At 37.0% G+C, this 26036-nt stretch overlaps 2 protein-coding genes across 4 annotated transcripts in view; both read left to right on the top strand.

The window, feature by feature from the left end:
- The window catches only part of ACAD11 (acyl-CoA dehydrogenase family member 11), a 99536-nt gene that overhangs the window by 13764 nt on the left and 59736 nt on the right, over positions 1–26036 (top strand). For all 3 annotated transcript variants that reach the window (XR_009697038.1, XM_061167599.1, XM_061167600.1), the window contains exons 2-5: positions 3218–3317; positions 6289–6414; positions 7430–7591; positions 9942–10106. Coding sequence is in view for 2 of the 3 variants with exons in the window: in XM_061167599.1 (XP_061023582.1) it covers positions 3218–3317; positions 6289–6414; positions 7430–7591; positions 9942–10106 (553 nt within the window). In the remaining variant the exon portion in view is untranslated. The remainder of the gene's footprint in view (positions 1–3217; positions 3318–6288; positions 6415–7429; positions 7592–9941; positions 10107–26036) is intronic.
- Positions 14536–15393, top strand: LOC133073724 (large ribosomal subunit protein uL30-like). Its single transcript, XM_061167604.1, has one exon. The coding sequence runs from the start codon at positions 14577–14579 to the stop codon at positions 15321–15323; it is 747 nt and encodes a 248-aa protein (XP_061023587.1). The 5' UTR covers positions 14536–14576; the 3' UTR covers positions 15324–15393.

Genomic DNA, 26036 nt, shown 5'->3' with positions numbered 1-26036 from the left:
CACTCAGAACTGATTTCCTTTAGGCTGCCTACATAGCTGCAAACATATGTGACCTTTAACAGGATTGATGCTTTTTAAAAATTTCTTGCTATTGAAAAAAATCTTGTAAGAATATCTAAGTTTTGGAAGCTTGGAGATGCAGATAGAGCCACCTACTAGGATTACATCATGGATCTGAGGCTAGCATGTTGTGAGAAAAATGTTAAAAAAAAAAAACAAAAAACTTTTCTTCTGTTCTACAGACAAATTAACTTTCTAGCTCTGTTACTCTGGAAACTTAGTAAGGTGGAGTGTCAGCTGTGTTTCCAAGCAAGAGCACTTATGGTGAAAGTAACATCTATTTGATAAATTGCATCTGAACTGGAAGGCCTGTAAATGTATCTGGTCAGATATTTTATGCTTAACGTAAGTATCTAGTCAGATATTTTAGGCTTAACTTGGGGCTTTTCTACGTTTAGTCAGTTCTTAAAATTGGTCATGTCTCTTGCTAGACGACTGCTCCTGGAGATGATGGAGCCATCATGGTGTAGAGTGTGAGGCTTCTAAGCCAGGGTGACACCCACACCCATCCACTGTGATCTCATTCCTTCAAACCTGAGCTATCCCCAGAGGGACACAGGCGGACACAGGCGTTATAAGGTAGATCCTAGACTGCTGCATAGACCTACTGTAAGGACCTTACTGAAGAAACTCATCTGATGCTACCCCGCTGGAATACTGGATCGCCTGTCTTCCTGTGCTTCTAAGTAAAACCAATGCTAAGAGTCTTTGAGATTTCTTGTCTAGTCAAATGAGTCTACCGAATGAGTGTTCCTAACTGAACACTTAAATGCAAAGATTCCATCTTTGTAATTAAGGTTCAACAAATCAAGTTTCACGTTTGGTTATAAATCAACCCATTTCTTTTAGTATTAAATGTCTTGTTCAAGTCCTAAAGAACAGTTGTGACCTTTGGCTCATTGATGATTCTTACCATATTGATACCATCAGTGGATTCCATACTATATGGAGGCCTGATGGTTAGAGTGGTTAAATGTAGCCAGTACTTTGTTCACAGTACACAGTGTTGGTGATGGTCTTCCCCTGCAGGGATTCTGCTTTTTTTTTCTTTTTGTCTTTGTTAGAACCGTGGACAGTAGATACTTGCTTAAAGGAGATGCTTTTAGTTTGGTAGAGTTTTGTTTGTTTGTGTGTTTGTCTGTTTAGATAAAATTCATGCTATGTTAAACTTAAAATTTTAACTATTTTAAGTGTATAATTTAGTGGTTTTTATTAATTCACAATATTCTGCAGTCATCACCACTATCTAATTCCAGGAAATTTCCATCACCCTAAGAAACCCTTATCTCACAGTTCCCCCTTCTGCCCATCCCCTAGACACCAATAATCTACTTTCTATCACTATGGATTTACATATTCTGAACATTTCACAGAAATGGAATCATATAATATCTGACCTTTGGTGACTATTTTTTTTCACTTAGCATAATATTTTCAGAGCCAATCCATTTTAGCATGTATTCGAACTCCATTCCTTTTATGGCTGAGTAATATTCCATTATATGAATATATCATATTTTGTTTATCCATTCTTCTGTTGGTGGACATTTGGATTGTTTCTACTTTTTGGTTGTTGAGAATAGAGCTGCTATGAATATTCATGTACACTTTTTTGTTTGAATGTGTTTTCAGTTCTCTTGGATATATATGTTGGAGTGAAATTGCTGGGTCATATGGTAATTATATATTTAATAAATAGCTTTTAGTTTTCCTCTTATATTTCGCCTTGGTCATTTACCATCACAAAATGCCAGTGCTTCGTATATGACTGCGTTATCGGAAATGCATCCAAGCAGACATTTGGCATTAAGAATTGTCTTTGTAAGGTTCATTGCAACTTGACTCTTTGGAGCATCACAGATAAATTGTCCCATGTCAAGATACACAACACGGGGGCTTCCCTGGTGGCTCAGTGGTAAAGAATCCACCTGCCAACGCAGGAGATACGTATTTGATCCCTGATCTAGGAGGATCCCACATGCCACAGAGTAACTAAGCCCGGGAGTCTGGTCTCTAGAGCCTGGGAACCTCAACTGCCAAGCCCTTGCACTGCAACTACTGAAGACTGTGAGCCTAGAGCCTGTGCTCTGTGACGAGAGAAGCCACCTCAATGAGAAGCACATGCCCACAACTAGAGGGTAGTCCCCACTCTCCACAGCTAGAGAAAAGCTCCCACAGTAATGAAATCCCAGCACAGCCAAAAATAAATGAATTTATATTTTAAAAAGATTAACAATTCAGCTTGATGTGGTCCCGTTTGCTGACACTATTGCAATGATCTTCACTTTCCTATGCTTAAAGGCGCTCACCCAGGATTAGATGGTGCTTTTTAGTATGATTGCTAGAGAGGATGGGTCTTGCTTATCTGAGTAAGATGTAGAAAGTGGAGATGCTGCTGTATTCAATCTGCTTTTGTTCTTTGCAGATGGAGGCTGGAAGCTTAGGGCAAAACTTAAGAGAAAAATGTTTTTTAACTTTCTCTTATTACCTATTACCTCAGGGATTAATCCTTCTGCTTTTTTAGTTCATGGCCTCTCTTTCATGCTCTTGAATTCTTTAAAAGTTGGGTAAATGAAGGTATAGATGAAATAATTTTGGCAGCTGGAGTGTATTTTCTTAGCCCATGTGAGAATTTCTGTCCACAGAGCAAGAAAGTCAGTGTGTCTGTGAGTCACCTGGGGCACTATTGCACTTCCCCTGGCCCAGATATCCCCTCTAGGACCTTGCTTATCAGAATTCCCATTTCAGAGAGCTCTACTTGGGGTTCTCTCTCCAATCGCAGATGAGGGAACAGCTGTTCCAACATCCTTTAATTAATTTTCTGACAGATCCCCTAAAATCTCTTCTCCAAGCCTTTCTCTACTTAGATCTAGACGTTTCTCTAGGAATACTTCTGATAAAACTCATGATTTGCAGGCAGGAAGCAAGATCTTCTCTTCTACCTGTGTAGATTATAGGTTTTCCAGCTGCCACTGTGTTACCATATGCTATATACAATCCAAAAATGGATGTTCTCAGCTGCTGGTAGCACCCCTCTTGGCTTTCTAGAGTTGAAGTGGATTTATTTTCATTTTGTGTTTTCTTCTGAAATTTCAGCAGAATGTGGGGAAAAAGAAAAATATATCTTTTTATTGACCTTTTCTTTATTCTTATCTAGATCAGGACAGTCCAATCCAACCTTTCATCTCCAGAAAGGCGTTCAAGAATATGTACTCAGAAAAAAACCACCTGGTTTACTTCTTCCTAAAGCACATAAGGTATGGTATGCAAATGCAGTGTTAAATTCCTTGTTGACTAATAAATGCATTTTATACACACGAAACAATTTAAATTGCTTTTAAAAGTACTCTCACAATTGTTAAATATAGAGAATGCATTTTATTTCTTAGATGAAAATTTCACTTGAATTGTATTCCCCCCCACCCCTTTTTGTTTTTATCATGGATTTGAGTTTGAAATCTAAGGCTGTGTTTAAGCTGGTAATCTTGAGCACTATCCAGTCCTCTTGTGGATTTGATTCCTTTGTATAGTCAGCTAGAAGTGTAGTCATCTGGTGAATATTTTCAGAGCTGCTCATCTATAGATGTTTTGAACCTTGATTAAAGTATGTTTTAAAAGGCACATTATTATATCTTATAACAATATCTACTCACTGAATACTTTAATATATTTGATGTAGTAATCCTTTGATCTTTTGGTGATAAAAATAAATATTTGAATAATCATAATATGCTGTAAATCTTAGACAGTGAGAATTATAAAAGATTTTTGTCAAAACTGACTCTTTTCAGAAAACATAATATCTATGGATTTTTAGAGAAAAGAACATTAAAATCATGATGCATATTTTGGATATTATTATAATCATGTATAACAGATTATACATGATTCCCAACCCCAACTGACTGGAGATGGGCCTCTGAAAGGTGGGTTTAATATCACAGTAATGGAAAATGCAGATTCTGACTATGATATTCCCAGAAAATGTAGTGACCTGGATGCTTAAGATCGAAAAAGTTCAGTAACTTTTATTAAGCCTCAACAAGGCATGGGTGAAAGAGAATCCCCACCTGCAGGGAGAGATTTATGCCCCAGTAAACAGCTGGATTTGTCTCTCTTCATGGTAATACCCTTGATATCCAGAAGACATCAGAACATAACATATGCTTTCAGCCCAACCATCTAAAGTACTTTTGTTTCAGCTCCTTTCATTTTCCCAGATCTGCATTGGAAAAAAGCAGTGTTCCCACACTGACATCTACTTTATGACCAGCCTCCATCACCCCTTGCCACCCCTATTTCACAGCACCAGAAAGCTTCTTTCTATAGCTATTGGCATCTCTGACTGCTCTCACTTTGGTTGTGGGTTTAGTCATTTCCCTGCTCTAGTTATTGCAGCAGTGGCTGCTTTATCCCTCTGGTCAAAGTGAATTGCATGGTTTCTTCTCCTTAGAAGTGATCAGCCACCACTGCCTGAGTCTGGAGAAGGGGACTTTACAGGCAGATTAGTTGGCATCAGTGTTCTGCTATAAGCTGTGTCCCTGGGTTCTGAGTGATAAATGTGTACATCTGTCCTGGTTGAGGAAGGCCTTTTCTTCTCCTATCTTAGCTGAGCTTCTGTGTCAGTACCAAGTTGTTTCTCACTGTCTTCTTACCCAGTAGTTATCTTGAGCTCCACGGCAGCCCTGGGTACCAGGAAGAATCCTTGCACCACTGCCTTGAAAACAAGTACCTCCATTGATCTCCAGACAGAGTGGGTACATTTCCTTTCTACCAGCACCCACAGGCCTCCCCCAGTACCCTGTAGTTGACTGTGCCCAGAGCATTGAAATAGAGACTTGCCTGAGCCCCATGGTGGACTGGAGAGGGATTGGTGATGGGGAGCAAGAGTGAGTCAGCAAGCAGGGACTGATTTAAAAAAAAGGGTTTTTTTTTTTTAATGATATCTGCAAAATATTATGGTAAGAAACTGTCACCTTCATATTATCAGATTAAGCCCCATGCATCAGTTCAGTTCAGTTGCTCAGTCATGTCCGACTCTTTGCGACCCCATGAATTGCAGCACGCCAGGCCTCCCTGTCCATCACCAACTCCCAGAGTCCACCCAAACCCATGTCCATTGAGTCGGTGATGCCATTCAGCCGTCTCATCCTCTGTCATCTCCTGCTGCCCCCAATCCTTCCCAGCATTAGGATCTTTTCCAGTAAGTCAACTCTTCACATGAGGTGGCCAAAGTATTGGAGTTTCAGCTTCAGCATCAGTCCTTCCAATGAATACCCAGGACTGATCTCCTTTAGGATGGACTGGTTGGATCTCCTTGCAGTCCAAGGGACTCTCAAGAGTCTTCTCCAACACCGTAGTTCAAAAGCATCGATTGTTCGGCGCTCAGCTTTCTTCACAGTCCAACTCTCACATCCATACATGACCACTGGAAAAACCATAGCCTTGACTAGATGGACCTTTGTTGGCAAAGTAATGTCTCTGCTTTTTAATATGCTATCCAGGTTGGTCATAACTTTCCTTCCAAGGAGGAAGCGTCTTTTAATTTCATGGCTGCAATCACCATCTGCAGTGATTTTGGAGCCCAAAAAAATAAAGTCTGACACTGTTTGCACTGTTTCCCCATCTATTTCCCATGAAGTGATGGGACCAGATGCCATGATCTTAGTTTTCTGAATGTTGAGCTTTAAATCAACTTTTTCACTCTCCTCCTTCACTTTCATCAATAGGCTTTTTTAGTTCCTCTTCACTTTCTGCCATAAGGGTGGTGTCGTCTAAATATCTGAGGTTATTGATATTTCTCACGGCAATCTTGATTCCAGCTTGTGCTTCTTCCAGCCCAGGGTTTCTCAGTATGTACTCTGCATATCAGTTAAATAAGCAGGGTGACAATATACAGCCTTGACATACTCCTTTTCCTATTTGGAACCAGTCTATTGTTCCATGTCCACCTGTCCGTTTAGCCTAATTAGCAATTTTTGTTGTTGTTTTTGTTTTAGTTGCTAAGTTCTGTCTGACTCTTGCAAGTGCCATCCTAATTTATAATTGTAATAATAGCATTAAGACTACTTTTATGGACAATACTAAGGAAACTATTATCCTCTGGGTTATATTGTTTGTTATATTTGTTGATAGTGTTTTAAAATAATTTCTAGCCTTAATGTTAGCTCACAAGTAATTATTAAATATCTATATTTCTGATTTTTAATTATCTATCATCTTATTTAGATTGATAGAGAATTTAAAGTCCAGAAAGCCTTGTTTTCAATTGGATTCCCCGTTCCCAAACCTTTATTATACTGCAGTGATCCGTCTGTCATTGGAACAGAATTTTATGTGATGGAACATGTACAGGTAAATTAACACTTAATTGTACTTTGTTGCTTTTATTTTTAGTTGTGAAATTACATGTTAATAATGATAGTTTATCAGTCAGTATTTTAGGTAGTTTGCTTTGCAAGGGCTTAAACTTTTTCTTTTTATTAAAGCAACAGAAATGTATCCTCTCATTTCCAGAGGCTAGAAGTTTGAAACCAAGGTATCAGCAGGATTGGTTCTTTATGGAAGTTTTTAGTTTTGTTTTGCTTTTTAAATTATTTTTTATTGAGATATAGTTAATGTACAATATTATATGTTACAGATGTATTAAATAGTTATTCACAATCTCCACTTAGAGTTATTTTAAAATACTGGCTGTATTCCCTATCTTGTATTAAACTTTCATTCTAATTTGAGAACACAATTTGAGTGATAAACCAGAGATAAACCAGGAACAGGTTTACTAATTACAGAGTATTGGTCTATTCTTCCTGTAGGTGTCAGTAAAGAGACATGTAATAGCAATAACTAAACTATCCAGATAGTAGAGGGAAAGAAACTACTCCAAATAAAAAACCAATCCATTAATAACAATAAATCCAAATTGTTTTAAGATTTTTTATTTGGTAAAATGTTACTTGAGAGTAGTTTTTGTCCTGTAAGTTAATCTTGGTGTATCCTCGTATCTCCCCTGTGGCATATATGTGTTAGTTGCTTAGTTGTATCCGACTCTGCAACTTCATGGATTGTGTAGCCCACCAGGCTCCTCTGTACTTGGGATTCTCCAGACAAGAATACTGGAGTGAATTGCCATTTCCTTCTCCAGGGGATCTTCCTGACTCAGGGATCAAACCTGGGTCTCCTGCATTGCAGGCAGATTCTTTACCATCTGAACCACCAGGGGAGCCCTGGCACATTCTACAAAGAATTGGTTTTGGTTGTAAAACTGTACCTAATCTTTTTGTAGAAAACAGAGTATGATGACACAGCAAATAATTGGTAGGAAAAGATTTATTTTGTTTTAAATTAACTGTTGTAATTGCTTCCATAGGGCCGAATTTTTTATGATTTCACAATTCCTGGAGTTAGCCCAGCAGAACGTTCAGCCATCTATGTGGCCATGATAGAAACCTTGGCTCAGTTACATTCTTTGAATATACAGTCATTGCAGCTGGAAGGATATGGTAGAGGTGTTGGGTATTGCAAAAGACAGGTAAGGCATCCACACAAAGAGTTTCTCTTCTCAAGTTCTTGGAAACAAAATATACATTTTTAATTAAAATAAAAACCTATTATCCTTTTCTGAAATCTGGCTATAACTTTGAACCTTCAGATTGACTTATTTTAAGCATAAAATAATTTTATATTTTTTAGATCAGCAAAAGCTTCTGTAACTGACAGCATGTATATAAATGCAAATTTAAAGCTATTTCTGTCTCTTCACTTATTTTACCAATACATTTTCTATACAATTTTCCCTTTTTAAATTAGCTTAACAAATATTTGTTAAGCATATAAGTATGTTTAATACGTGCTAAGTACTGTGTTAAACTTCAAGAAAATAGAAATCAATTCTTCCCTTAAAGGAACTTAACATTTTTGAGACACCTCTACATGAAACTCATTTACATGAAACTTGAAAATGGTATAGAAAAGTATGTAATCTGGTAATAAATTTTCTTGTTACTTATCATGAGAGCTGTTCCATTCAGAGGGTAGATACAAGAATGCCCTTGCTCAAGTTGGGGAAAGCTTCCTGTGAAAGGTATGTCTTGTACTATATATTTAAGAAAGAATAAAATCTAGAATGATAGGGAAAAGATGATGAGCATTTCACATCAAAGGAACAGCAAGACCAGATAAGTATGAGGCTGTTTCCATTTGTACATATGTCTTTTTCAGGGGGCAGAAGGAAGAGAGACAGGAACTAAGGTTGAAAGAATACTCACTATATACCAGTTCCCATGCTAGATGAATTATAGACCCAATGTTTTTTAATCTTTGTAACAACCCTATTACATAGATATTAATACCCTCATTTTGCAGATGAGGCAACTGAGGCTTGCAGGTATTAAGTAACGTACAAATAAGTGGCTTAAACATAATTTAAACCCAGCTCTCTGTGACTCCAAAGATGAAGGTCTTCACTGTACTAAATTGAACAGAGATGCCTTAGAAAGTAGAGAGGGAGATAAGTAGGTAAATATTATTTCAATTGGTGGAGGACTTTGAGAATAGGTTGACTTAATTGCATTCAATTCTAAGAAAAATATGAAAAAAAACTTTGCATTTTCATGTCTGTAATATATTTCAAAGATTCTTTAGAAGATTCTATGGGTAATAAAAAAAGGGGGATTAAAATGAGAAATAAAAATCTCCCTTCTTTTTCTAATCCCCATATTACATTTTTCAGAGACTACTTGTTTCTTGTGACCCTTTCAGAAATTTTCTATTTTTTTTCATCTGTAGGTATATGTGTTTGTTCTTTATTTTTTTTCCTTCTACAGAATAATTGCCATATAAAGGCTAGAACCTACATCTCTTGATTCCTGTTGTTGTTCAGTCGTGAGTTGTATCCGTCTCTTTGCGACCCCATGGACTGCAGCACACCAGGCCTCCCTGTCCCTCACCATCACCTGAAGTTTGCCCAAGTTCACATCCATTGCATTGATGATGCCATCCAGCCATCTCATTCTCTGACACCCTCTTCTTCTGCCCCCACTCTTTCCCAGCATCAGGGACTTTTCCAATGAGTTGGCTGTTCGTACTAGATGACCAAAATACTAGAGCTTCAGCTTCAGCATCAGTCCTTCCAACAAGTCTTCAGGGTTGATTTCTCTTAAGATTGACTGGTTTGATCTCCCTGCTGTCCAAGGGACTTTCAGAAGTGTTATCCAGCACCACAGTTCGAAGGCATCAATTCTTTGGCATTCTGCTTTTTCTTACGGTCCAGCTCTCAAAACCATACATGACCACTGGGAAGAACCTAGCCTTGATTATACAGACCTTTGTCAGCAGAGTAATATCTCTGCTTTTCAACACACTGTTTAGGTTTGTCATAGTTTCCCTGCCAAGAAGCAATCGTCTTCTGGTTTCATGGCTGCAATCACTATCCACAGTGATTTTAGAGTCCACGAAGAGCAAATCTTTCACTAATTCCACCTTTTCCCCTTATTTAGTTTTAAGCAGCTCTTTCACTCTCCTCCTTCACCCTTATCAAGAGGCTCTTTAGTTCCTCATCAGTTTCTGCCATTACAGTGGTATCATCTGCATATCTGAAGTTGTTCATGTTTCTTCCACCTCTTGATTCATAGGCCAGTGTTTTTTTTCCCCTGATAAAAGTCTAGGTAAGTAGAATGGAATTAGATGGAAGAAAAACTTAAGTGTTGAAGTTTTTAGGCCTATGTGAGTGTTTTAGACTAAGATAAGTATCGTAGGCATTTTTCCTGAGTATTTAAGACTGAACCCAAATTTGATATATTGAATTTTGTTTTAATTTTAAAATTGCTGAATCTTATTTCCTACTTTCAGCTCTGTCATTTTTAAAATTTATTTATCTTTAGGTATCAACCTGGACAAAGCAATATCAAGCTGCCGCTCATCAGGACATCCCTGCCATGAACCAGCTATCTGACTGGCTAATGAAAAACTTGCCAGATAATGACAATGAAGAAAATTTGATTCATGGAGATTTCAAACTAGATAACATAGTTTTCCACCCTAAAGAGGTATTGGAAGCCCTGTTTACAATAAATTGAGTATGTCTGACTTGGGATACAAGTACTAAGTAGATGTTCCCCTAGAGTGCTGAAAAAGCCCAAACCATCCCCATTCTTCCTCTACATTCAAGACTGTCTTCACTGCTCACAATTTTTGGAAATGAGTCCTGTAGATTTTCTGGCATAGGCATCTTATCTTTAAGGCTAAGTCTCATACTGGCCTTTACTCATAAAGTAGTAAACTACTTTAAAAGAATTTGGGAATTTACATACATGTTGCTATTTTCTTCAAAGATGTTTTTCAACTACTAAATACATTTAGCTTATCCATATTCTTGCTCTTACTTCTGGTTCATTTTCATTACTTTCCCCTATCTGATGAAGAATTTTTAATTTGATTATTATTAGCTCAGAGAGGACACAATTCTAAAAGATTCCTTTGAGGCTTCAAAAGAACATGTATGAAGTTACTGGAACCTTGCTCTGTATAAATGTACAGAGTGTAATTTTCAAAAAGAGTACAAACAAATCAAAACTATAATCCTCCTCTACTGAGCATAGTGAGGCCTAGAATTGAAAGAGTGTGGTGGGACTAAAGAAAGTATTTCAGTTCTCTCTTTACCTACATGACTTTGGGCAAGACATTTGGCCCTTAGTATTCTAACACTGATGTGAAAGATTTACAGTTCCCTGAATCCTCCTCCCTAGGGCAGAATTTTCTGGGTTCATTAGTTTTCTCAGAATGCTGAGATGTTGTAGGGCAAGAGGAGCTGTTCTAAATTCACATGCTGAGCTTCTAGGTTTCATGTTCTTCTCCTGTAGGAAGAGGATGGGGGAAAATAGCATTATAAATTTTATTGTTGTCATAATTCAAAGTAGTACTGTATCTATTGAAAGTTCAAATATAAACACATATGGGCACATTTACCATCAAAACCGAAAATTTTTCATAGAAAAGTCAGTTTGGATATTTAATTTCTGTATATGTAATTATATGTATATGTGTGCATGTAACTTTTTGTTAATGGCATGGATGGATTCTGAATTCTAAATTTGTTAAATATAGAATAGTAAACTGAAAGATCACTAATTTGTAACATGGAAAACTTGTAAAAACTTATGCCTTAAGACAGGATCTGGTCTGTATTTTATCTGTATCATTTGATTCATTAATATTTTTGGAGCCTATCTTTGAATAGGTCACTGTTCTTTATGTTTTCTGTAATTGTAGTACTTTTCTTTCATTACTTAATCAAGAAAGGAAAATTTCAGACCTAAATCTACTTGTTATGTGTTTTCTACCAAGATGTTTAAATATGCTGAAATTAAATACTAAGTATGCTGAAAGTGATAACAGACTGCAGTAAGTTCAAAATAGTTATTTCCTTTTTGTATTTAATCTCATGTTAGAAAACCATTTCTTATAAAATTCAAGTTACCATACAAGGATCATCTTTCTTAAGTTCTGTGGAGGCAATGCTAATTTGTAACATATAACTTTTCTGTTTTAAATATATATGTCTTTTATGTTTTAGGGTTATATAATGGCTAGTAAAATGTCTTCTACTTTATACCCAGTAATCCCATAATTATTAGTGATATAAAATTTAATCAATTTCTGTCTCATATAAATATGGGTAGCTAATTTTTTATAGAAGTAACACACAGTTGGCAAAGTACCAATCAACTAGCATTTATTTATTACCAACTGTGTGCCCTGAAACATAGAGTTAGAAGGAAAAACAGCTCTTAATGAGCTCAAAATACAGATGGAGAGAAAAGATAACTGTGGTAACAGCAGAGAACAATACATACTCAAGTGCTAAAGTATATCATACAATAAAACTAAGACTAGTCAAAGAGGGAAAATATATCCACTGTGGACTGACATTAAAAGATATGAAACATTACAAATTAATTCTAGTCAATAATTTACTATAATTATTCAATAAAATATTGACTAATAGTTTAAAATTTCATAAATAAGTAGGAAATTAGACTATTTTTCTTTTTCATGAAGGTACTTCACAAACTGAAATATCAGTCCCAGGATTATAACAAGTTTAGTATGTGTATGTTTGTGCTCAGCTATATATATTCCTAAGAATATGATTGAAAGCTTTTTATTTTTCCTTTGAGGGTAAGGATTGTATCTTTAATTTTTTCTTACTTTTTTTTCTAAAGCCTGTATGGTAACTGCTGAGTAAATGGGGACCTTCTAGAATAAAACCTCCTCAGTTCAGTCGCTCAGTTGTGTCCAACTCTTTGTGACCCCATGAATCGCAGCACACCAGGCCTCCCTGTCCATCACCAACTCCCGGAGTTTACCCAAACTCATGTCCATCGAGTCGGTGTTGCCATCCAGCTATCTCATCCTCTGTCATCCCCTTCTCCTGCCCCCAATCCCTCCCAGCATCAGGGTCTTTTCCAATGAGTCAGCTAAACATCCTAGAAAGCAGTAAATGCATCTTACTCATTTATACAGCAGTTGCATGTTTCTGAATGAATCTATGCTAAAAGAACTGATTATAATTAATCACTAAGTAACTGTTTCTATCTCATTTATTTATGCTTAATTTCTGTTCTCCAGTAGTATGGCTGTCACCACCTCTGTGCCTCCATTTTTATTGTAACTTTTAATTTTGAAAATCTTTAAAGACTCACAAGAAGTTATACAAATAGTATAGAGGGAGCTGTGTATCCATCATCCACATTCCCCAAAGAGATCTCACACAACTATAGTGAATTATTATCAAAGCCAGGAAATTGATATTGTGTGCATTTTGGTTTTTTTTTTTTTTGTCCCTCTGATCTCTCTTTTTATTTTATTTATTTATTTTTTTTGGAGTTTTGTCATACATTGATATGAATCAGCCATAGAGTTACACGTATTCCCCATCCCGATCCCCCCTGCATTTTGAATTGGGGGGAAAAAACAAAATCAGGGTTCCCAAGAAGCTAAAATGAGGTAATTGATATGGAGCTGATGCTGACCTTATTTTAATTCTTTTCTTCTTTTCCCCTCTGTTTTTATATTCTAGTTTTCTAAGATATCCTATCAAGTTCTATTATTTAAAAAAAAATTATAACAAAGTAAAATCTTTACTCTTTAGTACATATGTACTAAAACCTAAACAGTGGTATAGGGAATGGGATTATAGGAGGCTTATGATTTACATTCCTGTGATGTTCAAGGTTTGATGTTTTATTTTTTTCCCCAAGCAATAGTTCATTTTAGTTTTGTCATCAGAAAACTCAGTAATTAAGGAAGAAAACAAAAGCAATTTTGAATGATAAACCATCCAGGAATGTGTGTGGTAAGCCAGTAGAAAATTACTAAAGGGAATAAAAAAAAACTGAACCATGTTACTCAGTTTCACAATCCCAAGTTATTTTCTAGTTACTGATACATAAAGTATTTGAAGCATATTTGAACAAGTGTTTCAGTAACAACATGCTCAATGAAATGTTTAAAAAGAACTCCAGTTTTCCTGGAAAAGATTGTTAACTTTCCAAATATAAATCAGCCATCTGGCAGAGAAATGTTTAAGATTTTGGAGTTTAGTATACATATTGCCATTTAAGCTTCAAAGATAAATATGCTTAATTAGGAACAGATAAACCCATAGGTATTTCATCTGCCTTCAGTAATTAGTAGTCAGATGTATTTTAGATAAATATAAGTACACTGGTTCTTCGGAAGTCATCTGCCTTGCAGCATTTTATATGTTTTCTTATGAAAAAAAGATTTGATATGCAAAGCAACATATATTTTTAATGGATTTTTTTTTTCTTTTAATTCCCCCATCATTTCTAAGATGCCAGTGTAGTTGGGAAAAAGTTTACTTATAAAATTGAATTTTATCGCTACAAAAGATATGGGGATGTGTTTTTTCCAATCTTTTTATTTTACAAATATTTTTAGATACCCTTAATATGCTCTTTGGTCATAAAATCAGGTTTTGAACACAGGCCTACTGACTTCATTCCATGCTGTCCTGCTTCTCATCTCCTCTGGAACTAGTCAATTTTGGTAATCTAGAAACTTAAACCCTTGTCTTTGACCACATCCTCACTACCTTCTGGGCTTCCCCGATGACTCAGATGGTAAAGAATCTGCCTGCTATGTGGGAGACCTGGGTTCTATCCCCAGGTCAGGAAGATCCTCTGGAGAAGGGAATGGCAACCCACTCCAATATTTTTGCCTAGAGAATTCCATGGACAGAGGAGCCTGGCAGGTTACAGTTTGTGGGATCACAAAGAGCTGGACACAATTGAGTGACTAACATTTTCACTTTTCTTTTCACTACCTTCCAGTTCTCTTATTTATACCTCACCTGAGATGCTACAAATTTGATTGCTCTTACTTTAGAATTCCTGAACCCCTTATGACTACATCTGACTTCTCACCCTGCCTGGCCTATTTTGGCATGATCAGTCATTTAAAAAACTACCTTATCCTCTTTCCCGGCTGGAACCATGGAGGGTGCAGAAGAGAAGAAAAAGAAGGTTCCTGCTGTGCCAGAAACCCTTAAGAAAAAGCGAAAGAATTTCGCAGAGCTTAAGATCAAGCGCCTGAGAAAGAAGTTTGCCCAAAAGATGCTTCGAAAGGCAAGGAGGAAGCTTATTTATGAAAAAGCTAAGCATTACCACAAGGAATACAGGCAGATGTACAGAACCGAAATTCGAATGGCTCGGATGGCACGGAAAGCTGGCAACTTCTATGTACCCGCGGAACCCAAATTGGCATTTGTCATCAGGATCAGAGGTATCAACGGTGTGAGCCCAAAGGTTCGAAAGGTGCTGCAGCTCCTTCGCCTCCGGCAGATCTTCAGTGGCACCTTTGTGAAGCTCAACAAGGCATCAATTAACATGCTGAGAATTGTGGGGCCATACATTGCGTGGGGGTACCCATATCTGAAGTCTGTAAATGAATTGATCTACAAGCGTGGTTATGGCAAAATCAACAAAAAGCGAATTGCCCTGACAGACAACGCATTCATTGCTCGATCTCTTGGGAAATACGGAATCATCTGCATGGAGGATCTGATTCATGAGATCTATACCATTGGAAAACGTTTCAAAGAAGCAAACAACTTCCTGTGGCCCTTTAAATTGTCTTCTCCACGAGGTGGAATGAAGAAAAAGACTACCCATTTTGTAGAAGGTGGAGATGCTGGCAACAGGGAAGACCAGATCAACAGGCTTATTAGAAGGATGAACTAAGGTATCTACCAGGATTATTTTTGTAATCTGGTCCGTTAATAAACAATTGAAACAACAACAACAAAAAAAACTACCTTATTTATTATCAATGAGTTAATAACTTTTTGACAATGAATGTGTGTGAAAATAATGTAAGAGTTAGAAAGTTTCCTGACCTTAGCTTACATGTTATTCCAGAATCTTCTTAACTCTTGACTGTATATATAATCTCCAACCCTGATCTTGATTCATCATATTTTTGCTGCAGAATAAAGCCATAATGTTAGATTAATAGGGTTTGGGACATATTTTTGCTGCATAATTTCATCTAGGCTCTAACTTCTCTCTATAAAATCTGTGAAAAAATTTTAATCCCCTTTTCAAATCTTTTCTATTCTTGAACTGTCAAGTTGCTTTTTACATCTAGACTCTTCCTCTCAGCATTTAGACTTGATTCATTTTTGTCTTTTTAGTCACTTTTCAGCACAAGCTGCTTTATATGGATTACATACCCCTGGAAGTTCCCTTGATATTGCTGGAGATATTTCAGTCCTCTCCTTTATGCAGACTGCTGGGTGACATTTTTCCTAAGCCATTACCAAGAAAAATTATTACTTTCTAAAAATTAAAGTATAGTTGATGTACAGTATTATAGATATACAGTATAGTGATTCATGGTATTTAAAGGTTATATTCAATTTATAGTTATTATAAAATATTGGCTATATTCCCTGTGTATATGTCCTTATAGCTTATTTATACATAATAGTTGGTACCTCTTAATTCCCTACCAATGTATTGCCCCTCCCCTTTCCCTCTCCCCATGGGTAACCAGTAGTTTCTTCTCTGAGTCTATGAATCTGTTTCTTTTTTGTTATATTCATTAGTTTGTTTTATTTTCTAGATTCCACATATAAGTGATGTCAAGCAGCCTTTGTCTTTATCTGTCTGACTTCTTTTACTAAGCATAATATACTCCAAGTCCATGTATGTTGTTGCAAATGGCAAACTTTCCTTCTTTTTAATGACTGAGTAGCATTCCATTGTATATGTATATCACGTCCTCTATATGCATTCATCTGTTGGTGGACACTTAGGTTGCTTCCATATCTTGACCATTATAATTATAAATAGTGCTGGTGTGAACAGTGGATGCATGTATATTTTCAAATCCGTGTTTTTGTTTTGTTTCAGATAGGTACCCAGGAGTGGAATTGCTGAGTCATATGATAGTACTAGGGCTTCCCTGGTAGCTCAGTTGGTAAGGAATCTGCCTGCCATGCAGGAGACCCTGGTTTGATCCCTGGTTTGGGAAGATCCCCTGGTGGAGGGCATGGTAACCCACTCCAGTATTCTCGCCTGGAGAATCCCCATGGACAGAGGAGCCTGGCGTGCTACAGTCCATGGGGTCACGAAGAGTTGGACACACCTGAGCAACTCAGCACAGTACAGCACACATGATAGTGCTGTTTTTAGTTTTGTGAGAAACCTCCGTACTGTTTTCAATAATACTAGGAATTTACATTCCCACCATTATATGAGGGGTTCATTTTCTCTACATTCTCACCAGCATTTGCCATTTCTGTTCTCTTTTCTGATAGCCATGTGACAGATGTGAAGTGATATCTCATTGTGGTTTTGATTTGCATTTTCCTGATGATTAGCGAAGTTGAACATTGCGTGCCTGTTGGCCATTTGCATGTCCTCTTTAGAAAAAGGTATATTCAGGTTTTGTGCCCAATTTAAATCATATTTTTTAAAAAGATTTAAATATTTATCTTTGGCTGTTCTGAGTCTTAGTTGCAGCACGTGGGATCTTCAGTCCTTACAGTATGCAAATTCTTAGTTGTGCCATGTGAGATCTAATTCCTTGACCAGGACTTGAACCTGGGCCCCCTACATTAGGATTGTGGAATCTTAGCCACTGGACCACCAGGGAAGTCCCTAATCAACTTTTTTTAAAAATATGAGTTGTATGGGTTGTTTATATATTTTGGGTATTAACCCCTTTTTGGTCATATCATGTGCAAATATTTTTCTCCCATTTAACAGGTTGTCTTCTTATTTCTTTGATGGCTTCCTTTGTTGTGCAAAAGCTTTTAAGTTTAATTAGGTACCGTTTGTTTGGTTTTGCTCTTACTTTCTTTGTCTTAGAAGACAGATCTAAAAAAATATTGCTATAGTTTATATCACAGAGTGTTCTATGTATTTTCCTCTAGGAGTTTTGTTTCCAGGCTTATATTTAGGTCTTTAATACATTCTGAATTTATCTTTGTTTTTGTATGAGAAAATATTCTTATTTCATTATTTTACATGTAGCTGTTCAGTTTTCTCAGCACCAGTTGTTGAAGAGACTGTCTTTTCTCCATTGTATATTCTTGCCTCCTTTCTCATAGATTAATTGGGCATGGATTTATTTCTGCATTATCAATTCTGTTCCATTGATCTATGTGTGTATTTTTTGTGTCAGTACCATACTGTTTTGATGATATGATACTATAGCTTTGTAGTATTGTCTGAAGACAGGGAGCATGAGTCCTCTACCTCTTTTCTTCTTTCTCAGATTGCTTTGGCTGTTCCAGATCTTTCGTGTTTCCATAAAAATTTTATTTTATTTTGGCCACACTGCACAGCTTGTGGTATCATAATTCAATTCAACCAGGGATTGAATTCAGGCCTTCAGTGGTGAAAGCATGGAGTCCTAACCCCTGGACCACCAGGGAATTCCCTCCATACAAATTTTAAAATTATTTGTTCTATTACTGTGAAAACTACCATTGGTATTTTGATAAGTATCGCATTGAATCTGTACCTTGCCTAGAGTGAAAGTGATAGTCACTCAGTCATGTCTGACTCTTTGTGACCCCATGAGACAGTCCATGGAATTCTTCAGGCCAAACTATACAGTCCATGGAATTCTGCAGGCCAGAGTACTGGAGTGGGTAGCCTTTCCCTTCTCCAGGAGATCTTCTCAACCCAGGGATCATACCCAGGTCTCCTGCATTGCAGGTGGCTTCTTTACCAGCTGAGCCACAAGGGAAGCCCAAGAATACTGGAGTAGGTAGCCTATCCCTTCTCCAGCAGATCTTCCCAACCCAGGAATCAAACTTGGGTCTCCTGCATTGCAGGCAGATTCTTTAACAACTGAGCTATGAGGGAAACCCTCATAGTTAAATGAGTTAAAATGGTCATTTTAACAATATTAATTCTTCCAGTCCAACAACATGGTACATCTTTTCATCTGTTTGTGTTATCTTCATTTTTTTCATCAGTGACTTATAGTTTTCCAACTACAGGTCTTTTACCTCCTTAGATAGGTTTATTCCTAGGTATTTTGTTCTTTTTGATGCAATAATAAATGGGATTGTTCCTTCTTTTTTTTTAAGTACATTGATTTTAATTTTATTTATTTATTTGTTGGCTATGCTGAGTCTTCTTTACTGCAGTCGCTTGTTTCTAGTTGCTGGGAGCAGAGGCTGCTTTCTAGTTGCAGGGCATGGGCTTCTCATCGCAGTGGCTTCTCTTGTTGCAGAGCACAGGCTCTAGGGCATGCGAGTTTCAGTAGTTGTGGCATGTGGGCTCAGTATTTGCAGCTCTCAAGCTCTAGAGCACAGGCTCAATAGTTGTGGCCACAGGCTCAGCTGCTCTGCGGCGTGTTGGATCCTCCTTGACTGGGGATTAAACTCATGTCTCCTGCATTGGCAGGCAGTTTCTTTACCACTGAGCCACCAGGGATTTCTTTTTCTGATAGTTCATTGTTAGTGTATAGAAAAACAACAGATTTCTGTGTATTAATTTTATGTCTGTAGCTTTACCAAGCTTTACCAAATTCACTGGTGAGGTCTAGTAGTTTTCTGGTGGCATCTTTAGGATTTTGTATGTATAGTGTTTGTCATCTGCAAAGAGTGATAGTCTTCTTCCTTTTAAATTTAAATTCCTTTTGTTTATTTTGTCTGAATTCTATGACTAGGACTTTCAATACTATATTAAATAAAAATAATAAGAATTGTCATCCCTGTCTTGTTCCTAATCATAGAGGAAATGCTTTCAGCTTTTCACTGTTTTAGTATGATGTTAACTGTAGGTTGTCATTAATGACTGCCATTATGTGGAGATATGTTCCCTCTGTGCCAGCTTACTTGTGAAAAATGTCATAAATGAATGTTGTTGTTGTTCAGTTGCTAAGTCCTGTCCAATTCTTTGCAATCCCGTGGACTACAGCATGCCAGGCTTCCCTGTCCTTCACTATCTCCCAGAATTTGCTCAGACTCGTGTCCTTCGATTAGGTGATGCTATCCAGCCATGTCATTGCCTGTCACTCCCTTTTCCTCCTGCCCTCAAACTTTCCCAGCATCAGAGTCTTTTCCAATGAGTTGGCTCTTTGCATCAGGTGGCCAAAGTTTTGGAACTTCAGCTTCATCATCAGCCTTTCCAATGAATATTTCAGGGTTGATTTTCCTTAGGATTCACTGGCTTGATGTCCTTGCTGTCCAAAGGACTCTCAAAGAGTATTCTACAGTGCCACAGTTCAAAAGCATCAATTCTTTGGAGCTCAGCCCTCTTTTCGGTCCAACTCTCACATTTGTACATAACTACTGGAAAAACCATAGCTTTGATTATTTGGACCTTTGTCAGCAATGTGAAGTCTCCTTTTTAATACACTGTCTAGATTTGTCATAGCTTTTCTTCTTTTAGTTTAATGGCTGCAGTCACTGTCAACAGTGATTTTTGAGCCCAAGAAAAAAAAAATATCTGCCAGCATTTCCACTTTTTCCCCATCTATTAGCCATGAAGTGATGGGACCAGATGCCATGGTCTTAGTTTTTTGAATGTTGAAAACTTTCAAGCCAGTTTTTAAGCCAGTTTTTTTACTCTCTTCTTTTCCCTTCATCAAGAGGCTCTTTAATTCCTTTTCCCTTTCTGCCATTAGCATAGTATCATCTACATATCTGAAAATGTTAATATTTCTTCTGGAAATCTTGATTCTAGCCTGTGACTCTAGCCCAGCATTTTGCATGATGTATTCTGCAGAGAAGTTAAATAAGCAGGGTGACAATATACAGCCTTGACGTACTTCTTTCCCAATTTGGAACCAGCCCATTATTCCATTAAGGTTCTAACTGATGCTTCTTTTTTTTTTTTAAACTGATGCTTCTTGACCTGCATACAGTTTTCTCAGGAGAAAGGTAAGGTGGTCTTTCTCTTAAGAATTTCCCACAGACAAAGGCTTTAGTGTAGTCAATGAAACAGAAGTAGATGCTTTTCTGGAATCCCCTTGCTTTCTCTGTTTCCAGCGAATGTTGCAATTTGATCTGTAGTTCCTCTGCCTTTTCTAAATCCAGCTTGTACATCTGGAAGTTCTTGGTTCACATACTGTTGAAGCCTAGCTTGAAGGATTTTGAGCTTTGCCTTGCTATGATGTAAAGTGAGCTCAATTGTATGGTAGTCTGAATATAGTTTGGCACTGCCCTTCTTTGAAATTGGAATGAAAACTGACCTTTTCCCATCTTGTGGCCACTGCTGAGTTTTCCAAATTTGCTGACATATTGAGTGCAGCACTTTAACAGCATCATCTTTTAGGATTTGAAATAGCTCATCTAGAATTCCATCACCTCCACTAGTATATAGTAATGCTTCCTAAAGCCCCTCGACTTCACATTCCAGTATGTCTGGCTCTAGGTAAGTAACTATACCATCATGGTTATGGAGGTTATTAAGACCTTTTTGTATAGTTCTTCTGTGTATTCTTGTCTCCCCCCCCCCCTTTTTTTTAATTTTAAATTTGTTTATATTCTGCTTGAAGGATACTTGCTTTACAGAATTGTGCTGGTTTATACCAAACATCAACATGAATCAACCATAAGTATACATATGTCCCTTCCCTATTTATCCTCCCTCCCATCTTCCTCCCCGTCCCACAACTCTAGTGATTACAGAGTCCGGGTTTGAGTTCTCTGAGTCATATAGCAAATTCCCATTGGCTATGTGTTTTACATATGGTAGTGTAACTTTCCATGTTACTATCTCCATATATCCCATCTTCTTCTTCCTGCCACCCCCATGTCCAAAAGTCGGTTTTTTGTGTCTGTGTCTTGATTGCTGCCCTGCAAATAATTTCATCAGTACCATCTTTCTAGATTCCATATATATGCCTTAATGTAAGGTATTTGTTTTTCTCTTTCTGACTTACTTCACTCCGTATAATAGGCTCTATATTCATCCACCTCATTAGAACTGACTCAAATATGTTCGTTTTTATGGCTGAGTAAAGCTGAGCACCGAAGAATTGATGCTTTTGAACTGTGGTGTTGGAGAAGACTCTTGGGAGTCCCTTGGACTGCAAGGAGATCCAACAAGTCCATCCTAAAGGAGATCAGTCCTGGGTGTTCATTGGAAGGACTGATGTTGAAGCTGAAACTCCAATACTTTGGCCACCTGATGCAAAGAGCTGACTCATTGGAAAAGACCCTGATGCTGGGAAAGATTGAGGGCGGGAGGAAAAGGGGACAACAGAGGATGAGATGGTTGGATGGCATCACCAACTTGATGGAGGTGGGTTTGGGTGGACTCCGGGAGTTGGTGATGGACAGGGAGGCCTGGCGTGCTATGGTTCATGGGGTCGCAAAGAGTTGGACACGACTAAGCAACTGAACAGAACTAAACCACAACTTCTTTATCCATTCATCTGTTGATGGACATCTAGGTTGCTTCCATGTCCTAGCTGTTGTAAATAGTGCTGCAGTGAGCTTTGGGGTACATGTGTCTTTTTCAGTTTTGGTTTCCTCACGATATATGCCTAATGGTGATATGGCTGGATTGTATGATGGTTTTATCCTAAGGAATCTCCATACCATCTTCCATAGTGGCTGTATCAATTTACATTCCCACCAGCAGTGAAAGAGGGTTCTCTTTTCTCCACACTGTCTTCAGCATTTGTTGTGTGGCCATTCTGACTGGTCTGAGGTGATATCTCTTTGTAGTTTTGATTTGCATTTCCTAATAATGAGTGATGTTGAGCATCTTTTCTTGTGTTTGTTAGTCATCTGTATGTCTTCTTTGGAGAAATATCTTTTTCATACTTTTTGTTTGGGTTGTTTGTTTTTCTGGTATTGAGTTGTATGAGCTGCTTGTATTATTTTGGATATTAATTCTTTTTCAGTTGTTTCATTTGCTATTATTTTCGCCCATTTTGAGGGTTGTCTTTTCACCTTGTTCATAGTTTCCTTTGCTGTGCAAAAGTGCTTTATTAGGTCCCATAATCATATGGGATTTTTGAGCATAAACTTAAAAATATGTTTATTTTTGTTTTTATTTCCATTATTTTATTTTATTTCCATATATTTATTTTTATTTCCATTATTGTACAAAGTGGGTCAGGGAGGACCTTGTTGTGATTTTTGTCATAGAGTGTTTTGCCTATGTTTTCCTCTAAGAGTTTTATAGTTTCTGGTCTTCATTTAGGTCTTTCATCCATTTTGAGTTTATATTTGTGGATGGTGTTAGGAAGTGTTCTAATTTTGCTTTTTTACATGTAGCTGTCCAGTTTTCCCAGTACCACTTATTGAAGAGGCTGTCTTTGCCCCATTGTGTATTCTTGTCTCCTTTGTCAAAAATAAGGTACCCATAGGTGAGTGGATTTATCTCTGGGCTTTCTATCTTGTTCCATTGGTTATATTTCTGTTTTTGTGCCAGTACCATACTGACTTTATGACTGTAGCTTTGTAGTATAGTAGTATAGTCTGAAGTCAGGAAGGTTGATTCCTCCAGCTGCATTCTTCTTTCCCAAGATTGATTTGGCTATTCAGGGTCTTTTGTATTTCCATATGAATTGTGAATTTTTTTTGTTCTAGTTCTGTGAAAAAATGCCATTGGTAATTTGATAGGGATCGCATTGAATCTTTAGATTGTGTTTGGTAGTATAGTCATTTTCACAATATTGATTCTTCCTACCCAGGAACATGGAATATCTCTCTATCTGTCTGTGTCCTCTTTGATTTCTTTCATCAGTGTCTTACAATTTTCTGTATACAGTTCTTTTGTCTCCTTACGTAGGTTTATTCCTAGATATTTTATTCTTTTTGTTGCAATGGTGAGTGAAGTTGATTCCTTAATTTCTCTTTCTGATTTTTTCAGTTAGTATATAGAAATGCAAGTGATTTCTGTGTATTGATTTTGTATCCTATGACTTTGCTAAATTCACTGATTAACTCTAGTAATTTTCTGATAGTATCTTTAGAGTTTTCCATGTACAGTAGCGTGTCATCTGCAAACAGGGAGAGTTTTACTTCTTCTTTTCCAATCTGGATTCCTTTTGTTTATTTTTCTTCTTTGCTTGCCATAGCTAGGACTTCCAAAATATGTTGAATAATAGTGGTGAGAGTTGGTACCCTTATCTCATTCCTGATCTTAGAGGGAATGCTTTCAGTTTTTCACCATTGAGAATAATGTTTGCTGTGGGTTTATCATATAAGGCCTTTACCATATTGAGATAGGTTCCTTCTATGCCCATTTTTTGAAGAGTTTTTAATCATAAATGGGTACTGAATATTGTCAAAGGTTTGTTCTGCATCTGTTGAGATTATCATATGGTTTTTATCTTTCAATTGGTTTATATGGTGTATCACATGGATTGATTTGAGTGTATTGAAGAATCCTTGCTTCCCTGGATAAACCCGACTTGATCATGGGGTATGATTGGCCACCTGTTCTTAATCTCTTCTCCTTCTATTAGGTTCTTGCTGTTTCTCTCCTTTATTGTGCCCATCTTTGCATGAAATGTTCTCTTGGTATCTCCAATTTTTTTTTGAAAAGACCTCCTCTAGTCTTTCCCATTCTATTCTTTTCCTCTATTTCTTTGCATTATTCACTTAAGAAGGCTTTCTTATCTCTCCTTGCTTTCTCTGGAACTCTGCATTCAGTTGAGTATATCTTTGTCTTTCTCCTTTGACTTTCACTTCTCTTCTCTTCTCAGCTGTTTATAAGTCCTCCTCAGACAACTGTTTCGCATTTTTGCATTTCTTTTTCTTAGGGATGGTTTTGGTCACCGCCTCCTGTACAATTTACAAATTGTTCTTCAGGCACTCTATCAGATCTATATCTTGAATCTTTTCATCACTTCCACTGTAAAATCATAAGGGATTTGATTTAGGTCATACCTGAATGGCCTAGTGGTTTTCCCTACTTTCTTGAATATTAAGTTTGAATTTTGCAGCAAAGAGTTCATGATCTGAGCCACAGTCAGCTCCAGGTCTTGTTTTTGCTGACTGTATAGAGCTTCTCCATCTTCAGGTGAAAAAATATAATCAATCTGATTTTGATATTGAGCATCTGGTGATGTCCATGTGTAGAGTCCTTTCTTGTGTTGTTGGAAGAGGGTCTTGGTCATATTCTGTTTGCCTTTCTTTACCTTGCTTAATTTTGTAATCCTAGGTCAAACTTGCCTGTTACTCCAGGTATCTCTTGACTTCCTACATTTGCATTCTAGTCCCCTATGATGAAAAGGACATCTTGTTTTGATATTAGCTCTAGAAGGTGTTGGAGGTCTTCATAGAACCATTCAAGTTCAGCTTCTTTGACTTTATTGGTTGTGACATAGACTTTGATTATGGTGATGTTGAATGGTTTCCCTTGGAACAAACCAAGGTCATTTTGTCATTTTTGAGATTGTACCCATGTACTGCATTTGGGACTCTCCCATTGATTGTAAGGGCTGCTCCATTCCTTATAAGGGATTCTTACCCACAGTAGTAGATATAATGGGTATCTGAATTAAATGGATTTTGAATTTTTCAAAAGCCTTTTCTACATGTATTGAGTTGATCATGTTTTTAATCTTCAATTTGTTAATGTGCTGTATCATATTGGTTTTCAGATATTACAAAATCTCTGCATCCCTAGGGTAAATCCCACTTGATCATGGTGCATGATCCTTTTATTGTATTGTTGTATTTAGTCTGCAGTTATTTTATTTACTAGTATTTGGTTGAGGGTTTTTGCATCTATGTTCATCAGTGATAATGGCCTATAATTTTCTTTTTTGTAGTATCTTTGTTTGGTTTTGGTATCAAGGTGATTTGGCTGCAAAGGATAAGTTCAGAAATGTTCCTTTCTCTGCAGTTTTTTGGAATAGTTTAAAATGGTTAAGCATTAACTCTTCTGTAAACTTTGGTAGAATTCATTCATGAAGCCATCTGATCCTAGATTTTGTTTCTTAGGAGTTTTGAAATTACTGGTTTAGTTTGCTTACTGGTAATTGATCTGTTCATATTTTCTCTTTCTTCCTGGTTCAGTCTTGGGAGATTGTACCTTTTAAAAAATGTGTCCATTTCTTTGAGGTTGTTCATTTTATTGGCATATAGTTTAATAGTGGTCTCTCATGAATCTTTATATTTCTGTGATGTCAGTTTTAACTTCTTCTGTTTCATTTCTGATTTTATGGATTTGACTTTTCTCCTTTTTTTTCCTAATATATCTGGCTAAAGATTTATCAATTTTACTTATCTTTTCAGAGAGCCAGCTTTTAGTTTCATTATTCTTTTCTATTGATTTTTAGTCTCTATTTTAATTTATTTCTTCTCTGATCTTTATGGTTTCTTTTCTCCTGCTAACTCTGGGTTTTGTTTATTCTTCTTTTTTCTAGCTCCTTTAGGTGTAAAATTAGATTGTTTGAGATTTGTTTTTTTCTGATTTAGCTTTTATAAGAGTAAATTTCCCTCTTAGAACAGGTTTTGCTAA

This window comes from Dama dama, chromosome 19 (genome assembly GCF_033118175.1).
Source record: "Dama dama isolate Ldn47 chromosome 19, ASM3311817v1, whole genome shotgun sequence".
NCBI classification, from domain to species: domain Eukaryota; kingdom Metazoa; phylum Chordata; class Mammalia; order Artiodactyla; family Cervidae; genus Dama; species Dama dama.
Note: the sequence above shows the minus strand (reverse complement) of the source record. Positions and strands in the feature narration are given on the sequence as shown.